Here is a 14,563-nt window from a genome sequence, read left to right as displayed (position 1 = left end):
GGGGAGCGGGAGAGGGAGAATCAGGCCTCCCGCTGAGCGAGGAGCCCGACGTGGGGCCCGATCCCAGGACCCTGAGATCATGACCTGAGCCGAAGGCAGATGCTTAACCGACCGAGCCACCCAGGTGCCCCCAGAGCCTTTCCTTTTAAGATGATGGACATCCAGACCTTCAGTTGCCCCTAGCCCCTGGCCTACCCTAAGATCCTGCCATTCCAACCCACTCAAAGTGAGCTGACCTTCCTCCCCAATTCCCCCCTGCACCCCTGTGCCCCCTGCCTCTCTCTGTGTCCCAGCTCAGACTTACAACCTCCTCTTGCTTGGCTCGCTCCTTACATGGAGTCTGGTCCTCTGGATTCTGGCACAGACACACTTCTCTTTCTCCTTTTCACGACACCCTTAGCTCATCTGGGACATGTCCTTGGTCACAATTGCCAATACATTCTGATGACTCCAGGGAGGCCCCTCTCCTCCACACCAGACTCTCATGCCCAATTGCACTGGCCATTGCCTCCTCAAATCTACTTGTCGGATGGAGTGCCCCTCATTCTCCCAGATCTGTGCCTTCCTGATCCCCCATTCCAGAGGACCTGGAAACCCAAGCCAGGAGCCCAGGAGTCACCTTGGCCTGCTTACTCCCTACTCCCCTTCCACGTCTATCCCGTGGATGCTATTAGCTATAATGTCCTCACAGCCTCCCTGGCCTTCCTGCCTCCAGTTTGAGCTTCCTCTGCATCCTTGCTCCACACTCCAGTGGGGACGATTGCTGGGAATGGAAAGTCTTCCTCCTGGCCTAGCGATGCTTTCAAAGCTACCCCCGGCCACTGGGGAAAACACCGACGCCTCCCTGGCAGAGGGGACCCTGGGCCTCTTCCTGCCTCTCTCCAGCCCTGAATTCTATAATCACCTTCTCTCACCCCCTGCAGTCTTGCCACTGCAAACCGCTCTCGGTGACCCAGCCATGTGGCCGGGAGCCTCCGGCCTTTGTTCAGTGAGCGACCTCAGTCTGACCTTCCTCCTCTCTTTCTCTCTGCACCCCCATCTTTGTGTTATTGCAGACTACCAGGTTTTTATTCAACATTCAGGCCCCTCTGTGGCCCTCGGGTAGTGTGGGTGTGTTCAGGTGTGCGCAGGTCCGCGCCGCACAGCATTGACCCTGTGCTTGGAGGGCGGGGCTGTCTTTCTGTCTCCGGGCCAGCCTGCCCCTGGGCTCAGCCCCGCGTACCGGAGGCAGAGATGGATGAATGAACCGGGCAGTGCCTGTCCGATGCTATCTAGTTTCTGCCATGGGGTTTAGGCCAGAGCATAGGTGGGCTTTGCCGCCCCTGCCAGCTTCCCCCTTTTCTGCCTCCTCATTTTCCCCCTCTCCCCCTCCCCAGGCCCCTGCACAGTTTATTCCCCTCATTCTTTGTCCTCCTTCTCCTCCTCCAATCACAAGCCTGCTGTGGGCTCAGCTGGCTGGCTTAGTCCCACAGGGGTCACTCAGACATGGCCCACCTGGCTGACTAAGCCAGATGGTTCCAGATCGCACCCCACGGCAGAACAGGCGGGGCTGGGTGCTAGCTCCCGCGCCCAGAACTGTGCTCGAGCTGAGGCGTCAAAGGGAAACAGGACCTGGCCTCCTCTCCCGGAAGCTTTGTACCTGTCTGTGGTTCCGCTTCGTCAGCAGCTGTTTGTTGAGTGCCCGCTGTGTGACAGGCACTGTGTGGGGGACCTGGACAGAAGGGCAAAAGGTGGCGTCTGTCTTCAAGGAGCTCACGGACGGACTGATGGACGGGGCAGAGGGAGGAGACATCCCCAATAATAAGTGATTGCAACCTTCAAAGCTCAGCTCATGCTCCACCCTCTCTGGTCTCCCCCCACCACTCCCAGCATTCCCAATCTGTCCCCAAAGCCTCCAGTGCCTCCGTCTGTCCCCATGTGTTGATGACCATCGCAGCAATTATTGGAGAGCAGGGCGTGAGGGCCCCGTGCTCTGGAGCAACATCTGTGTGTCCGGCTCTGCCACATGCTCTATTCCTAACCCTGGCCAAGAGACTTAGCTCGTGCGCTCACTTTCGTCACCTGCCCAGCCCTGCCTCCCTGGGAGGCTAGAAAAGCAGTCCTCGGCACATAGCAAGGACTCAGTAAGAGAGCTTTCCGACTCTCTTCCCTAACCGTGAGTTCTTGCGGGGCAGTTCTTTGTAGTCCTCATCCTCATACCCAGAATGTTCTAGGAGCTCAATAAACCTGCTGGATGGAGGACGAGAGAGTGGATAAAGGCCAGCCATGGGGCTGAAAGAAGTAAGGAGGCACACTGCACTGAGATCACCCAGAGAAGGGGTGTCCCCCAGGCTGAGGGAGGGACCCGGGCCAGAGGAGCTCCTCAGAGCTGAGCCCTGTGCCGGTCCAAGGCTTCCAGGGTCCATATCCCAGGCTTGCTGGGCCAGGAGAAGCCCCTCTCCCAGAGACCCAGGCCAAGGCTCTTTAGAGGGCAGCCCCCTCCTTTTCTGAGCTTTTGTTGAAGAGCCTAGTGGGGTTTGAGGTTAGTGGTCCATGTGGAGCAGTGAAATGAGCTGGACCCTGGGCCCCGTGGGGGCTCTGGTCTGGGACCCTTTCACCCAGACCCCAGGGAGGACACTGAGAAAGCTGGGCTCCACCCAAGGGCTTCTGTGGCCCTATTGGGTGTCCCAGGGAAGCTGGGAGGGAAGCCCAGGAGGGGCTGCGCAAGCCAACCCAGGAGCCTTCCCGAACTGGGAGGAGGTGGTCACCTCAGTAGTGCCGTCTGAGGGGTGGGACTTTCCATCCGGGACTCAATTTTCTCCCCTGTCATCTGCAGGGGGTGGCTACTGGAGGGGGGACAGCTTTATCGGGGCTGCTGGGCCCATATTTCCCTCCCTGGTTCGCTAGGTGCCCCCACCCACCCCAGGCTCACACCCCTGCTTCCCAGCGCTGCGGCTACGAGCGTCCGGCTAGGCTCTCTGTCATGACTGCCACTGAGCACACGTGAAGGCAAGAGATGCCACACAGAGGGGGTAAAAATAAAGGGGAGAGGAACAATATGGCTAGCACTTGACTCTTTACAGAGCTCCTTTTCATCCTTTATTTCATCTTTCTAACAAGCCCATGAGTTGGCACCATTGTGCCCATTTTACACATCTGAAGACTGAGGACCAGACTGGTGAAGTGGCCTGTCGTGAGAGCGGGGATCCGTGTGCCAGTGTGCTTTCCAAGACTGTGGTTGGCCTTCTTTCAAAGTCAAGCAATCAGCCCTGGGAATCTAGGGAAAGAAATGAGGCTCTCTTCTAAGCCCCGATGCTCAGGGGACAAAGGCATCAACCTTGGAATGTTCCTGTGGCGTCCCAAGCCCCAGAACTGCTCAGGCTCCGGAGGCAAGCACCACCACACGGTAGGTGCTGCACAAGGGTGGCTAATTGCTGTGTTGCCTCTGTGGTTCCAGGCTCCCTGGGCCACCTTGCTCCCTACCCGCAGCAAGAGGTGCCTCCCTCTCCCTCAGGCTCCACCCCTTGGATGCGGCAGTGAACTTCTGCCCCTCCCTGATGGGGTTGCGTGTCCTGCCTGGGCCCTGCAGGGGGCAGGCTCACCCCAGGAAGCAGATCAGCTCGTCTTCGGCCACCTGCTGGGACCCACAGAGGAGGAACAGAGCCCCAGACCTGATCCTATCTGGGCTTGGTCTTGACACATGGCCCTGGCCAGTCCCCAGCCTCATGTTGGGCAGGTGGGCACTCTGGTGAACAGGGCATAGCTCAGGCTAGAACTGTAGCCCCGAGACCCCTTGGAGGCCTCTTGTCTCTCTGCTTTGGGTGGCAAACTTTGAGGGTCCACAAAAGACCCAGAGCGTGAGACTAAGTGCCTGGGGCTTTCTGGGAAGGGGAATCTCAAGGTCCCTCCCAAGGGAAGCTTGAGGGAAGAGAAGGAAGGGGTGTCACAGGAAGGCTGTGGTCAAGGACGTGTGAATATGCACAGTTTCATCTTTCCCATGTCAGCCGCTGGGGCCCTTCTTGTTTCTCTGCCTGGGTCAGCACATCTCAGGGCTGCCTGGGGACCTGGCTCCTATTGGATGGTGTTCCTGGGGCTGTTAGTGGCTGGAGTGGAGCAGGGTATGTGGGTGGCATCCCTTTGAGCAGTTCCTCTGGGAGGTTCTGCAAGAGCTGAGCACGCATCAGACTCCATCCTCCTATAGATGTTGGGAGGGATCAGGTTGGTGGGCGGGTGCTGAAACCCATACAGGCACCTGTCGGGGGTGCGAAAAGGGGGCAGTTGGCAAAGAGCTGGTATTCACTCTTCTGGCCCATTTTTATGAACAACCATAATGACTCTGTGGCTTCTTTCATCCAAGGATCTCAGACTAGTTTAAAAGTGGAATCCACAGTATAAAGCATAGTTAACTACAACCTGGAGCCCACTGTCTGGTTTGCAGACGTGCTGTCGTGAGGAGGAGATACTGAGACCAAATGCACACCAGGCCCTGTAAATTCGGACAATGGAATCCAATTAAAGAGGGTGTTTGGGAAATTTGCTTTGTAGTTCAGTTAAGTGGTACCTGAACCAAGGGGACGCGGAGACTGAGGTACCACTTCCTTCTCTCAGTGGGCTTGGCTGCGCATCTCCCACAAACCACAGGTTCCCTAGGCACATCGGGGAGAGCAGTGACAGCTCTGGAATTTTCCATAAAAGCTGGGTGGGGGGAGTTAGGGGCTGAGTGGATCTGAGCAGGAGGCCCTGGACTCTTCCAGATGGGAGCCGTCAGCCGACGCAGCTGTGCAGGAAAAGCTGGCTCCAGGTGAGGGAAGCGGACCCTGGGATGCAAGAGGCAGAGCCTGGCGAGAGAGAACTGGAGAGGTATGGCTGAAGATGGGGGTCAGGGTGGCTCTCTGGGCCTCCTCCAAGGCCACAGCCATTTGGAGCAGAATCCTGACGCCTCGGGCAATTGCCAACATTATACCCCAGGGGGAGAGAAAGTACCTTTGTATCTTGGGGGGGAATGAGAGTTTTGGAAGCATTCTAGGGCTGGTGAAGCGGGAATTTCAAGGCCTAATCTGGGTGAGGTCAGGGCCATGCAAAGAGCAGCAGGCTGGGAAGCCACATCCCCAGGAACCCTGGCAAGCCCTTGAGTCTCTGGAGGAGTCACCGCTCATCAGCTCTCCTGAGGCCTCTGAGCATGGGCTCTGGGCCCTTTAGAGGGCAGTCAGGGAGTGGGGAAAGACCCCCTTGATCACTTAGGGTGTGTCCAGACTGTCCTGAGCCTGGTGAGGGCAGGCAGCAGCAGACGGTAGGTGGAAGTTTGGGACTCAGGCCGGGGGGAGTGGAAATGAGCAGGGAGGGACTTGCCAAATCTTGCCTAAGAAGATCTGAGTCACCTTGCTCAAGGCAGCTGCTCTGAGGGTGGAATGTCACTGAGGTGGCCAGGACGAGAGAGAGGACAACCCAGCAGGATACATCTGAGTCCTGCTCGCTGTTGCCTGTGAGGACAAAAATGGCAGCCCTGCCCAGTTAATTTGGAATTGCAGATAGATGATGAATAATTTTTAGTACAAGTATGTCCCAATATTTTTATGCATTTTTATTTGCTAAATCTGGCAAAGATATCCTTAGCAGGTCTGGGAAAAGCTCTGAGTCTCCTATCATCAAGACTAAAGAAGCGAGACCTTTCTCTGATTCTTTGGACAAATCAAATTGGTGGCTCAAAATGTCTTAACTGAAGTTTTTTTTTTCCCCTCCCATAATGCTGCCTTCAACTTTGTGTACCTGTTACTGCATGTCTGCCCTAGAACCCAACAGCTGGAGGCAGATTTGGCACGAGCTTTTGATCTGGTTATTAGACACAGAATATATAGTAACTGTGCTTTTCGGGGCGGGTGGCAGGAATCCCAGGCACTTCATTGCTTGAATAAATGGAAAAAGCAGTTGTGTGGGGGGAAGATATGAAGATCAGTGTGGGTCTCCCCATTTCTGGGTGGGTGGGTCCTGTTGTAGGGTCTAAAGAGTTGAAGACTTGGGATCAGTATTTTTTTTAAAATTATTTTTATTAAAAATTTTTTCTTTAGAAGTTTTTATTTATTTAAGTCATCTTTAAACCCAACGTGGGGCTCAAACTCACGACCCTGAGGTCAAGAGTCACGTGCTTTTCTGACTGAGCCAGCCAGGTGCTCTCGGGATTAGTATTTCTTAGATGCCTCTTACAGTGGGAAATTCTGCAGGACCTGTGTGTATGTGCATCAAAGATCAAATAGGTACCAGGAGAAAGCCAGGAAGCTCAAGCTTAAGACAGTAGGCCAGTCAGAGAAAGAGAGAGAGAGAGAGAGTGAGACATTGTGCTTCTGGAATGATCTTATTCCTTTGGGCGCCCATTTGTAGGTGACCTGGCTGCCCCATGGTCCATTGTCTTCTTCCCCTGATGTCTTTGGGGCACTGTGTGGTGGTGGCGACAGGCACCTTTTAACCACAGCCCCGAGAAGCAGGAAAAGAGGGACTCTGCTTTCGTCCTTGGGCACACTGTGATGGGCTGTGCCTGGTCCCTTCCGTGCTGAAGGGACTGGTCCACTGGGAAGGAGACTCAGGCTTGATTTCTTGGGCTGTTGCCCACGGAGAACCCTGGCTTTCAGATGGGAGCTCATTTGGGAACGGAAACTTTTTTTTTACCAAAAACCCACAAACTCAGTGGTTGATTTTGAACTTGGTGGCCTTCCAAGGTGGGCTTGGGAAAAGCCAGGGTGTTTTATGCTCTGCAGCGGCATCTCCATTCTCCTCTTGCCCCTGAAGCTGGGGCCACGGTGGGCAGAGAGCATCTTGTCAGCTCTGTACTAAAACCAGCACTTTGTGCCAGCAGGAAGTGGGGGTGGCTTTGGAAGCTGCTAGAATAAGGGTCAGAGGCCTCATCTGGGGGGTCCCTGCTGCTCTGGACATAGTCCCAGCCACTGTCTTTCCTTGCACAACTGGGCTAGGCCAGTGTCCCATGAAACCAGGGCGAGTGGTTTGTGCCCTTGGTTATAGCATTTGACTGGGGCTCGACTAGATGGGTTCTAAGAACAGTTTTGATCTCTTAAATCCATGACACCCATTCCTATTTATCAAGCATGTGTCCATTTACTTCTTACGATCCCGTAAATGTGGTGCCTCTTGGGGAAATCTGAGGCTCAGAGTGACTGAGTAGCCTGAACCGAGGTCTGGCTGAATTCAGGCCCAGGACCCCCACTGTCCAGTCTGACACTATCCAAGCCCCTTCTTTTGCAAAGTGATGTCCTGGCTCAGTTGGCTAGAGATGTCATTTCAGCTTGGACATGCTGGGATGCCCACTCAACATCCTGGTGATGCTGTACCTCTGAATGGGGGCTTCTGGGGAACGGCCCCGGGAGGTGACTTAATGTGGCTTCTGCCTATGAGGGAAGGTCAGAAGGAAGCCCGTGCCATAGCTCTTGTGGTGCGTAGGTGTGGAGGCAAATGGTGACCTGGGGTCCAAGGGCGTTTGCAGAAACAAAACAACAACGAGAAAAGAAACTGTGTAATGACTTGACAATTTGTAACTCTTCTTTACTCCTTTATTCTGTAGGTCAGTGGCAAAGAAGGGATGGTGGCTGTGGGGGATGATGAATGAGTCACAGACATGTCCAGGTGACTCCTGGCCCCCTGCACAGGAAATGCCTATAATGTCTGAGATGGAAGGACCTCAAGCTGGCCTTGTCTAGGCCCTTCCTGTTCAGACTGGGGCTCTGGAGCCCGGAGTGGACAGGGCTCACTCAGGGAGTTTGGGGCTGAGTTAGCCTGGAGTCCAGGCCCTCCATCCTTAGCCCAGTGTATTTTAGATTAACCTTAGAAAGAATGTTCTCGGAATAGGGACTCTATTTTGAAATAAAACCTGATGAGTGGGCACTCCTGGTTTCCTTAACACTGAACAGGTGGATTTTCTCCAGGGTTGGGCCACCAGGGGGAGTGGGGTGGGCAGATCCTTGGGCCTATGCTGGGAGAGGAGCAGCTCTGTGAGTCCTGGCTTCTCTTCCCTGATACAGGTAGAGCATCTATTCATCCTGTGGGCCTCACTTCATCCTGCGATGGTCCCGGCTCCTGTGTGGAAGAAAGTAGAGGAATTCCTCCCATGAGGCCCCCTTCACTCTTCCCTCTGAGAGTGGCCTTGCAGTCTACACCATGGAGAAAAGGCAGGGGACCAAGAGGGACCAAAAGCCCTTCTCTGGCCCTCTTGTCACCTGCTCCAGGAGAGGTATGTGCCTCTCTTCATAGCTTGGAAGACCCCTGCCTGGACTCTGGTCCATGGTGGTCCTCCTGATGCACAGGCTGAGAGTGATGGGACATCCAGAGCAGCAGTTGCCCTGAAAGAAACCTAGCCTCATCTTCAGATATGGATGGCACAGTGGAAGGGCTTAAGAAGCCCAGAAAATGAGAACATTCATTTCCGATGCCCAGCAGCTCGACACCCCAGAGAAGAGCCGCGCCAGGGCTCAGTGATGGCAGCCCTAAGAATGAGCACGCTGTGTCATCAATGAGGTAAATCGAAGCCTGGGCGCCTTAAGGACTTGCCCGAGGGGGCCCCGGAAGGACAGGCAGACTCAGTACTAGTTTTCCTAGAAAGTAAAGGGGGTGTCTCTAAGAGGTCTGGTCAGAGCCCCCATCCCTGTCCTGATGGTCCAGTGATTCTTAAGCGAGGGTGGTTTTGCCTCCCAGGGGACATTTGGCAATGTCTGGAGACAGTTTGGGGTTCACACCTGGGGGAGGAGGTTGCTACTGGCATCCGGTGGTGGAATCCAGAGATGTTGAAAACATCTTACAATGCACACAAAGCCCCCACCACGAAGAATTCTGTAGTCTACGATGTCAACAGTGCTGAGGTTGAGAAACCCGGAGGCTCTGCTGGGAGAGCAGGGACGATGGGGCTGCTCTAAGAGCCTGAGGTCCCCGCTCTCACTCCCAGGAGGGGCTGCTCTCAGGCACCCCGTCGAGGTGTCCACTGCGCTGGGCGAGGTGTGTGCACCACCGCCAACTGTCCTGAGTAATTCCAGAGAGAAGCTTATAAAGAGTTTTAAGAGGTTGCTAAATTACAACTTCAGAAGCACATAAATGCTTCCATAAACGCCAGCCTTGCAAACCAAGTCTGTGTGGGAGAAGAGCGAGCAGGTTGCCCGAGCCTTGGGAAATCCCACTTTGTGAGGCGGAAGAAGGAATTTACCTGTGGTGGTGAATTCTCAGGTGCTCCTCCCAGCTTGCTTAACTACCTGGCAGTGCTTCGTTTGTTCTTATTCCTTCCCTGTCCAAAGAGTCTGCATGAGCCATCTCTGGTCTTCTGCATCGACCCATTTCTCAGGGACTGGGGGGTCAGTGTAGGCTGCCTCAGGATCCTGATTCTACTCTCCTAGGTTCAGAGACCTGCAGGTCACAAAGGAAACCACCCTCCAAAGCAGCCCCTTTGGGGGCTCACATTCATGATCCTCTGCCGGCCACAACCATAAACCATCATCAAAGACTGTCCCGTGTAAGCAATATTTCTATAGTGCACAATGGCTTTCAAAAACACTTTGACTTCTATTCTGTTTGATTCTCCTCGTATCTGTGTGAGGCAGGCAGGGTAGGCTGATGACCTCTGCTGTCCTGATGAGGACACTGAGGCATGCCAGAGAGTGACATATGCTCACATCACAGGGCAGATGAGCCACAGAGCCACCATTTGGACCTAGGTCTCGGGTCCCTAAATTCTGGGTGCCTGCACTTGCCCTTGGTTTTATGAGAGAAGTGGTGGGACAAGAGTGTAGGATTTGGGGTCTGAGAGCCCTGGTCTCAGTTCCAGGCTCTGTCACTCAACTGCCTGTTCACCTTGAGCAAGCTTGTTTTTAGCCATTCGGTGTCTCTGTTTCCATGTCGGTGGAATGGAGACAGATTGGCCACCTCCCAGGATTATTGTGAGGTGTAAAGGACGTAACCAGGACTCTGGCACACAGTAGCCCCATGAATCGTAGCCCCCTTTGCTCCCTTTTAACCATCCCAGGGGCCCAGGCGTCCCTGAGCACCTGTGAGCACTGGGGAAGTGGATGGGGGTGACAAGTGGATGGGGGTGACAAGTGGGCAGACCGGGATGCTCAGGGGAAGGCACAGCAGAGAGAGCAGGAACCAAATGTCATTTGTGAGGCCACTCCCGATTTATGGGATCTGGTGCAAGGACTTTGAAGAGGCAATAAAATTCATATTCTGCCAGGAAATGACAATAGACAAGAGTCCTGACTTAGCAAACAAAATTAAAAAAAAATTTTTTTTAATAAGGTAAGAAATTCTGGATAGGTAGCAAAAATCACATTCTAATGAGATTAGCTTTCCCAAGAGTAACATGCCAACACCCCATGGAGAGTGTATATAAATACTCCAGAGAGGCCTTGAGAGCCTAGAACCTGAGCTCCTTGCTAAGCTGCAACCTTCCTCTGCTAGGATCATGGCCACCCAGGTCTGCTCCCCCGTCTTCTCCTCTGGATCTGCCAAAGGCCTGTGCGGCCTCTCTTGGGTGTCCTCTGTCCGCTCTGTGGGCTCCTGCAGGGTACCCAGTCTTGCTGGTACTATGGGGTCCGCCTCCTCCATCAGGCTGGGCCTGTCCAGCCACGGGAGCTGCTTCCCTGGCTCCTACCTGTCTGCTGGGTGCCACCCCTCTGGCTTTGTTGGGAGTGGGGGCTGGTTCTGCGAGGGCTCCTTCAATGGCAGCGAGAAGGAGACCATGCAGTTCCTGAACGACCGCCTGGCCAACTACCTGGAGAAGGTGCGCCAGCTGGAGCGCGAGAACGCGGAGCTGGAGAAACGCATCCGGGAGTGGTACGAGTCTCAGATCCCATACATCTGCCCAGACTACCAGTCCTATTTCAAAACCATTGAGGAGCTCCAGCAGAAGGTAACGGGGACCCGGCCCCTCTCCAGCATCCCCAGCCCTGGGTGGGGGGTTGTCTCATCCCAAGGGACTACCCACTGATGGTAGCTCTTGGGGAATTCTCTGTCCAGGGCAAGCTCTTCTGTCTGGGGTTCTGGTTTCCTGGGGGACCCAGACCTCTGTGTGAGTCTTTAGCTTGCTTATAACTATGCCAGCCATCCTTCTCCTCCCCTCCCTGTCTCAGCTGTAGGAAGAGCAATAACCTATACCCAGCACCTACTGGATGCAGGCACCCTGCCTGATGCTTTGTAGCCGTTGGATTATTTATCCCTCATCTGGGAGAGATGGGTATTACTGGACCCATTCAACAGATACAGAAGTTAGATATCAGGGAGGTTCAGCCACTTGCCCAAGATTGCACAGCCTCTGAGTGCTAGATGCAGAATCTGAATCCGGGTTGACCTGTTCTTTCCACCTCACCCTGAGGCACCCCACTGTGTCACTCTGGGGCCTACTTCTAGGGATGCCCCTCCTGGACTGATGCTCCCTCCATACCTGGGCTCAGGGCTGCGGGTGCTGAGGGTACTGGTGGTTCTTAGAAACATGGCCTCTGTGAGCTGGGTGATTCCCTCCCACCCACTCCACACTGCTGGGCCTTTCCTAGCTCATGGGATGCCCCTTGTTCCTCAGATCCTGCTGACCAAGGCTGAGAACACCAGGCTAGTCTTGCAGATTGACAACGCCAAGCTGGCTGCTGACGACTTTCGGACCAAGTGAGTGGGCCTCATCGGGGAAGGTCTGTCATGCTTTCTCTCGCCTCTGTTCCCGGCCTCGGGAGCTGGTGAGCTGGGAGGAAGGCCAGATGGAACCGTAAGTGGGAATACAGCACAGGCCCTGCATCCCTTCCGGGTCCAAGGCAAGGCTCCCCGTGCTGCTGACCCCAAATCAGCCCCCGCAGCTGATGGAGGGCAGCCTGTGCCCGGCTCCTCCGCTGCCCCCTGCCTGTGCCTGGCTCCCTCCCTGCGGACTCAGCAGGGCTCTGTGTGCACAGGTACGAGACGGAGCTGTCCATGCGGCAGCTGGTGGAGGCCGACACGAATGGCCTGCGCCGGATCCTGGACGAGCTGACCCTGTGCAAGGCCGACCTGGAGGCCCAGGTGGAGTCCCTGAAGGAGGAGCTGCTGTGCCTCAAGAAGAACCACGAGGAGGTGAGGCTGGTGCCGTGCGACCTTCCAGTGTTTCCCATCCAGCAGGGAGCCCCTAGTGACCCTTGGGCACAACGACGGTGACCACTGCTCCCACAGGAACTCCAGCTGACATTTGTTGATGATGGCGTACTGCATGCCAGGAGCTATCTGAAACACTTTGCATTTTGTTCTCACTTCATTTCATCCTCGCAACCGTCCCATTTTACAGATGAGAAAAATGAGGCACAGAGAAGTTAAGTCACTTCCTAAGGTCACACAGATCCCACACTCCTGCCCATGACACTAAATCTCCCTCTGGATGCTAGTGCCTGATAACACTTATTCTATTTGCCTGACATTTGCATCATCTCATTTTACTCTCCTGAATCTGCAGAGGAGGTAGATATATGTCCATGAGGGGACCGAGGCTCAGAGAAGTTAAGATCCTGTCTGAGGTTACACAGCCGGCCCCTGAGGGAGGAGGATTTGAACCCAGCCACCTGAACCCTCAATCCAGCTTCCTTTCCACAACCTTATGCCATCGTGCCTCCTCTCTGCAGGAAGTCAACATACTCCGTTGCCAACTCGGGGACCGACTGAATGTGGAGGTGGATGCCGCCCCCCCAGTGGATCTCAACAAGATTCTGGATGATATGAGATGCCAGTATGAGGCCCTGGTGGAGAATAACCGTAGAGATGTGGAGGCTTGGTTCAACACCCAGGTGGGGCTGGGGCCACCCGGGACCACAGGCTCCTGGAGCAGGGGCTCTCCCTGAAAGGAGCTTCACTAGGTCTGACCGTGCTCTGGGCCCTCTTGTGTTTCAGACCGAGGAGCTGAACCAGCAGGTGGTGTCCAGCTCGGAGCAGCTGCAGTCCTGCCAGGCAGAGATCATCGAGCTGAGACGCACGGTCAACGCCCTGGAGATCGAGCTGCAGGCCCAGCACAGCATGGTGAGTGGCCTCTGCCTGAGGGACCGGCCACAGCCCCTGGCAAGCCCTGACCCACCAGCCTCAGCACAGGGCTTATCCTGGGGCGTGATCACGAGGGATATGCAGATACCCAGAGCTACCGGGCTCTGGGTGGGACTCCTTCCCATGAACAGCTCTTCCTCTTTCCCCTTACAGAGGAATTCCCTGGAATCCACCCTGGCAGAGACCGAGGCCCGCTACGGCTCCCAGCTGGGCCAGATGCAGTGCTTGATCAGCAACGTGGAGGCCCAGCTGGCTGAGATCAGGTGTGACCTGGAGCGGCAGAACCAGGAGTACCAGGTGCTGCTGGACGTCAAGGCCCGGCTGGAGTCAGAGATCGCCACCTACCGCCGCCTGCTGGAGAGCGAGGACTGCAAGTGAGTGGCTGTGCGCCCCGGAGAGCGAGGTGTGGGGACAGGGCTTCCTGGACCAGCCCTTGGGGCCTCGGAGAGGGTGTCAGTCCCTGCAGAGGCTTTTGCTCAGATGACAGGGATTGATCCAAAGCCTTTCCCTGGAGATCCTTTCTTGTCCCAGCTTGGTCATCACAGGGTCACAAGCTGCCCCCCCACCCCCACCCCATAGTGCTTCCCCAACCATCGTGCTTGGCTGGGGGTTCCTCGTCCTCCTCCCTGCAGCCCTTGGGGGTTTCAGAGGCACTGAAGCCATTCGTTGTTGTCACCCACCTGTAATCACTCTATCCCCTAAATCCGTTGAACAGGAATCTCAGTCCCATGCCCCGATGCCAGATGCACTCTGATCTGATTTCATTTCCTCAGGCTGCCTGCGCACCCTTGTGCCACGGAATGCAAGCCTTTGGTTAGGGGACCTTACATCTCGACTGGGCCCTGTGCTCCGGCTGGGCCCAGCGGCCCGACTCCCCAGGTCAGCACCCAGATCCGCACCATCACCGAGGAGATCAGAGACGGGAAAGTCATTTCCTCCAGGGAGCACCTGCAGCCCTGCCCGCTGTAGCCAGCACACTGCAAGGACATGCCTATGGCTCTCGGCTCTAAACGACCCTCCATTCCCTAGAGGGGCTCCCCGCTCAGCAGATTTTTTTCTACCAAAATACTTCTTATATTGTGTTTCTGGACTTAACTGCTTTTATGCTATGCAAAACTAGGTTCCCCTGGACATAGACCCAATAAAGTGTGTTCTCTTGGCATTGCAAACTTGACTGTCTATTCTCATGAGGTTAGTTAGTGGGGATGTTTGATCAAGTGTCACAGTAAAGCTACGGGTTTGGGTTTCAGGTCTGTCTTCTTTGGGTCTGAGTGGTAGGAAGTGACAGGATGATTAACATATTTAAAAATGGGGATACCTTGGGCCCTGGCCCTCAGGAAGAGATGGGCATTGTCATTACCCACAGGCTCAGCCCTGCCCATGGGTACCCACCTGGGGCGGCCCCACAAGGGGCAAAGGCTCCCAAGCCAGGCCTCCTTCGTTGCCCTGCCTGGATCTGGGGGTTCCCTCTCCTTCCCTTCAGCTTCTCCTCCTTTGTCCCGCTTCCACCACCCTGCTGCCTCACCCCCAGGCCTGACACTGGTGACAGTTCAGG

The 14,563-nt window shown here is 55.2% G+C and overlaps 1 protein-coding gene across 1 annotated transcript; it reads left to right on the top strand.

Moving 5' to 3' along the window:
- The first annotated feature begins 10,426 nt into the window (after positions 1–10,426).
- On the top strand, positions 10,427–14,159 carry KRT36 (keratin 36). The gene is made up of 7 exons (XM_036069115.2): positions 10,427–10,873; positions 11,540–11,622; positions 11,901–12,057; positions 12,597–12,758; positions 12,862–12,987; positions 13,162–13,382; positions 13,782–14,159. The coding sequence occupies exons 1-7, from the start codon at positions 10,427–10,429 to the stop codon at positions 13,975–13,977; spliced, it is 1,392 nt and encodes a 463-aa protein (XP_035925008.1). The 3' UTR covers positions 13,978–14,159.
- Positions 14,160–14,563: the final 404 nt, after the last annotated feature.

This window comes from Halichoerus grypus, chromosome 2, assembly GCF_964656455.1.
Source record: "Halichoerus grypus chromosome 2, mHalGry1.hap1.1, whole genome shotgun sequence".
In the NCBI taxonomy this organism is placed as follows: Eukaryota; Metazoa; Chordata; class Mammalia; order Carnivora; family Phocidae; genus Halichoerus; species Halichoerus grypus.
The sequence above is the reverse complement of the archived record's forward strand: the minus strand, read 5'-3'. Positions and strand labels throughout refer to the sequence as shown.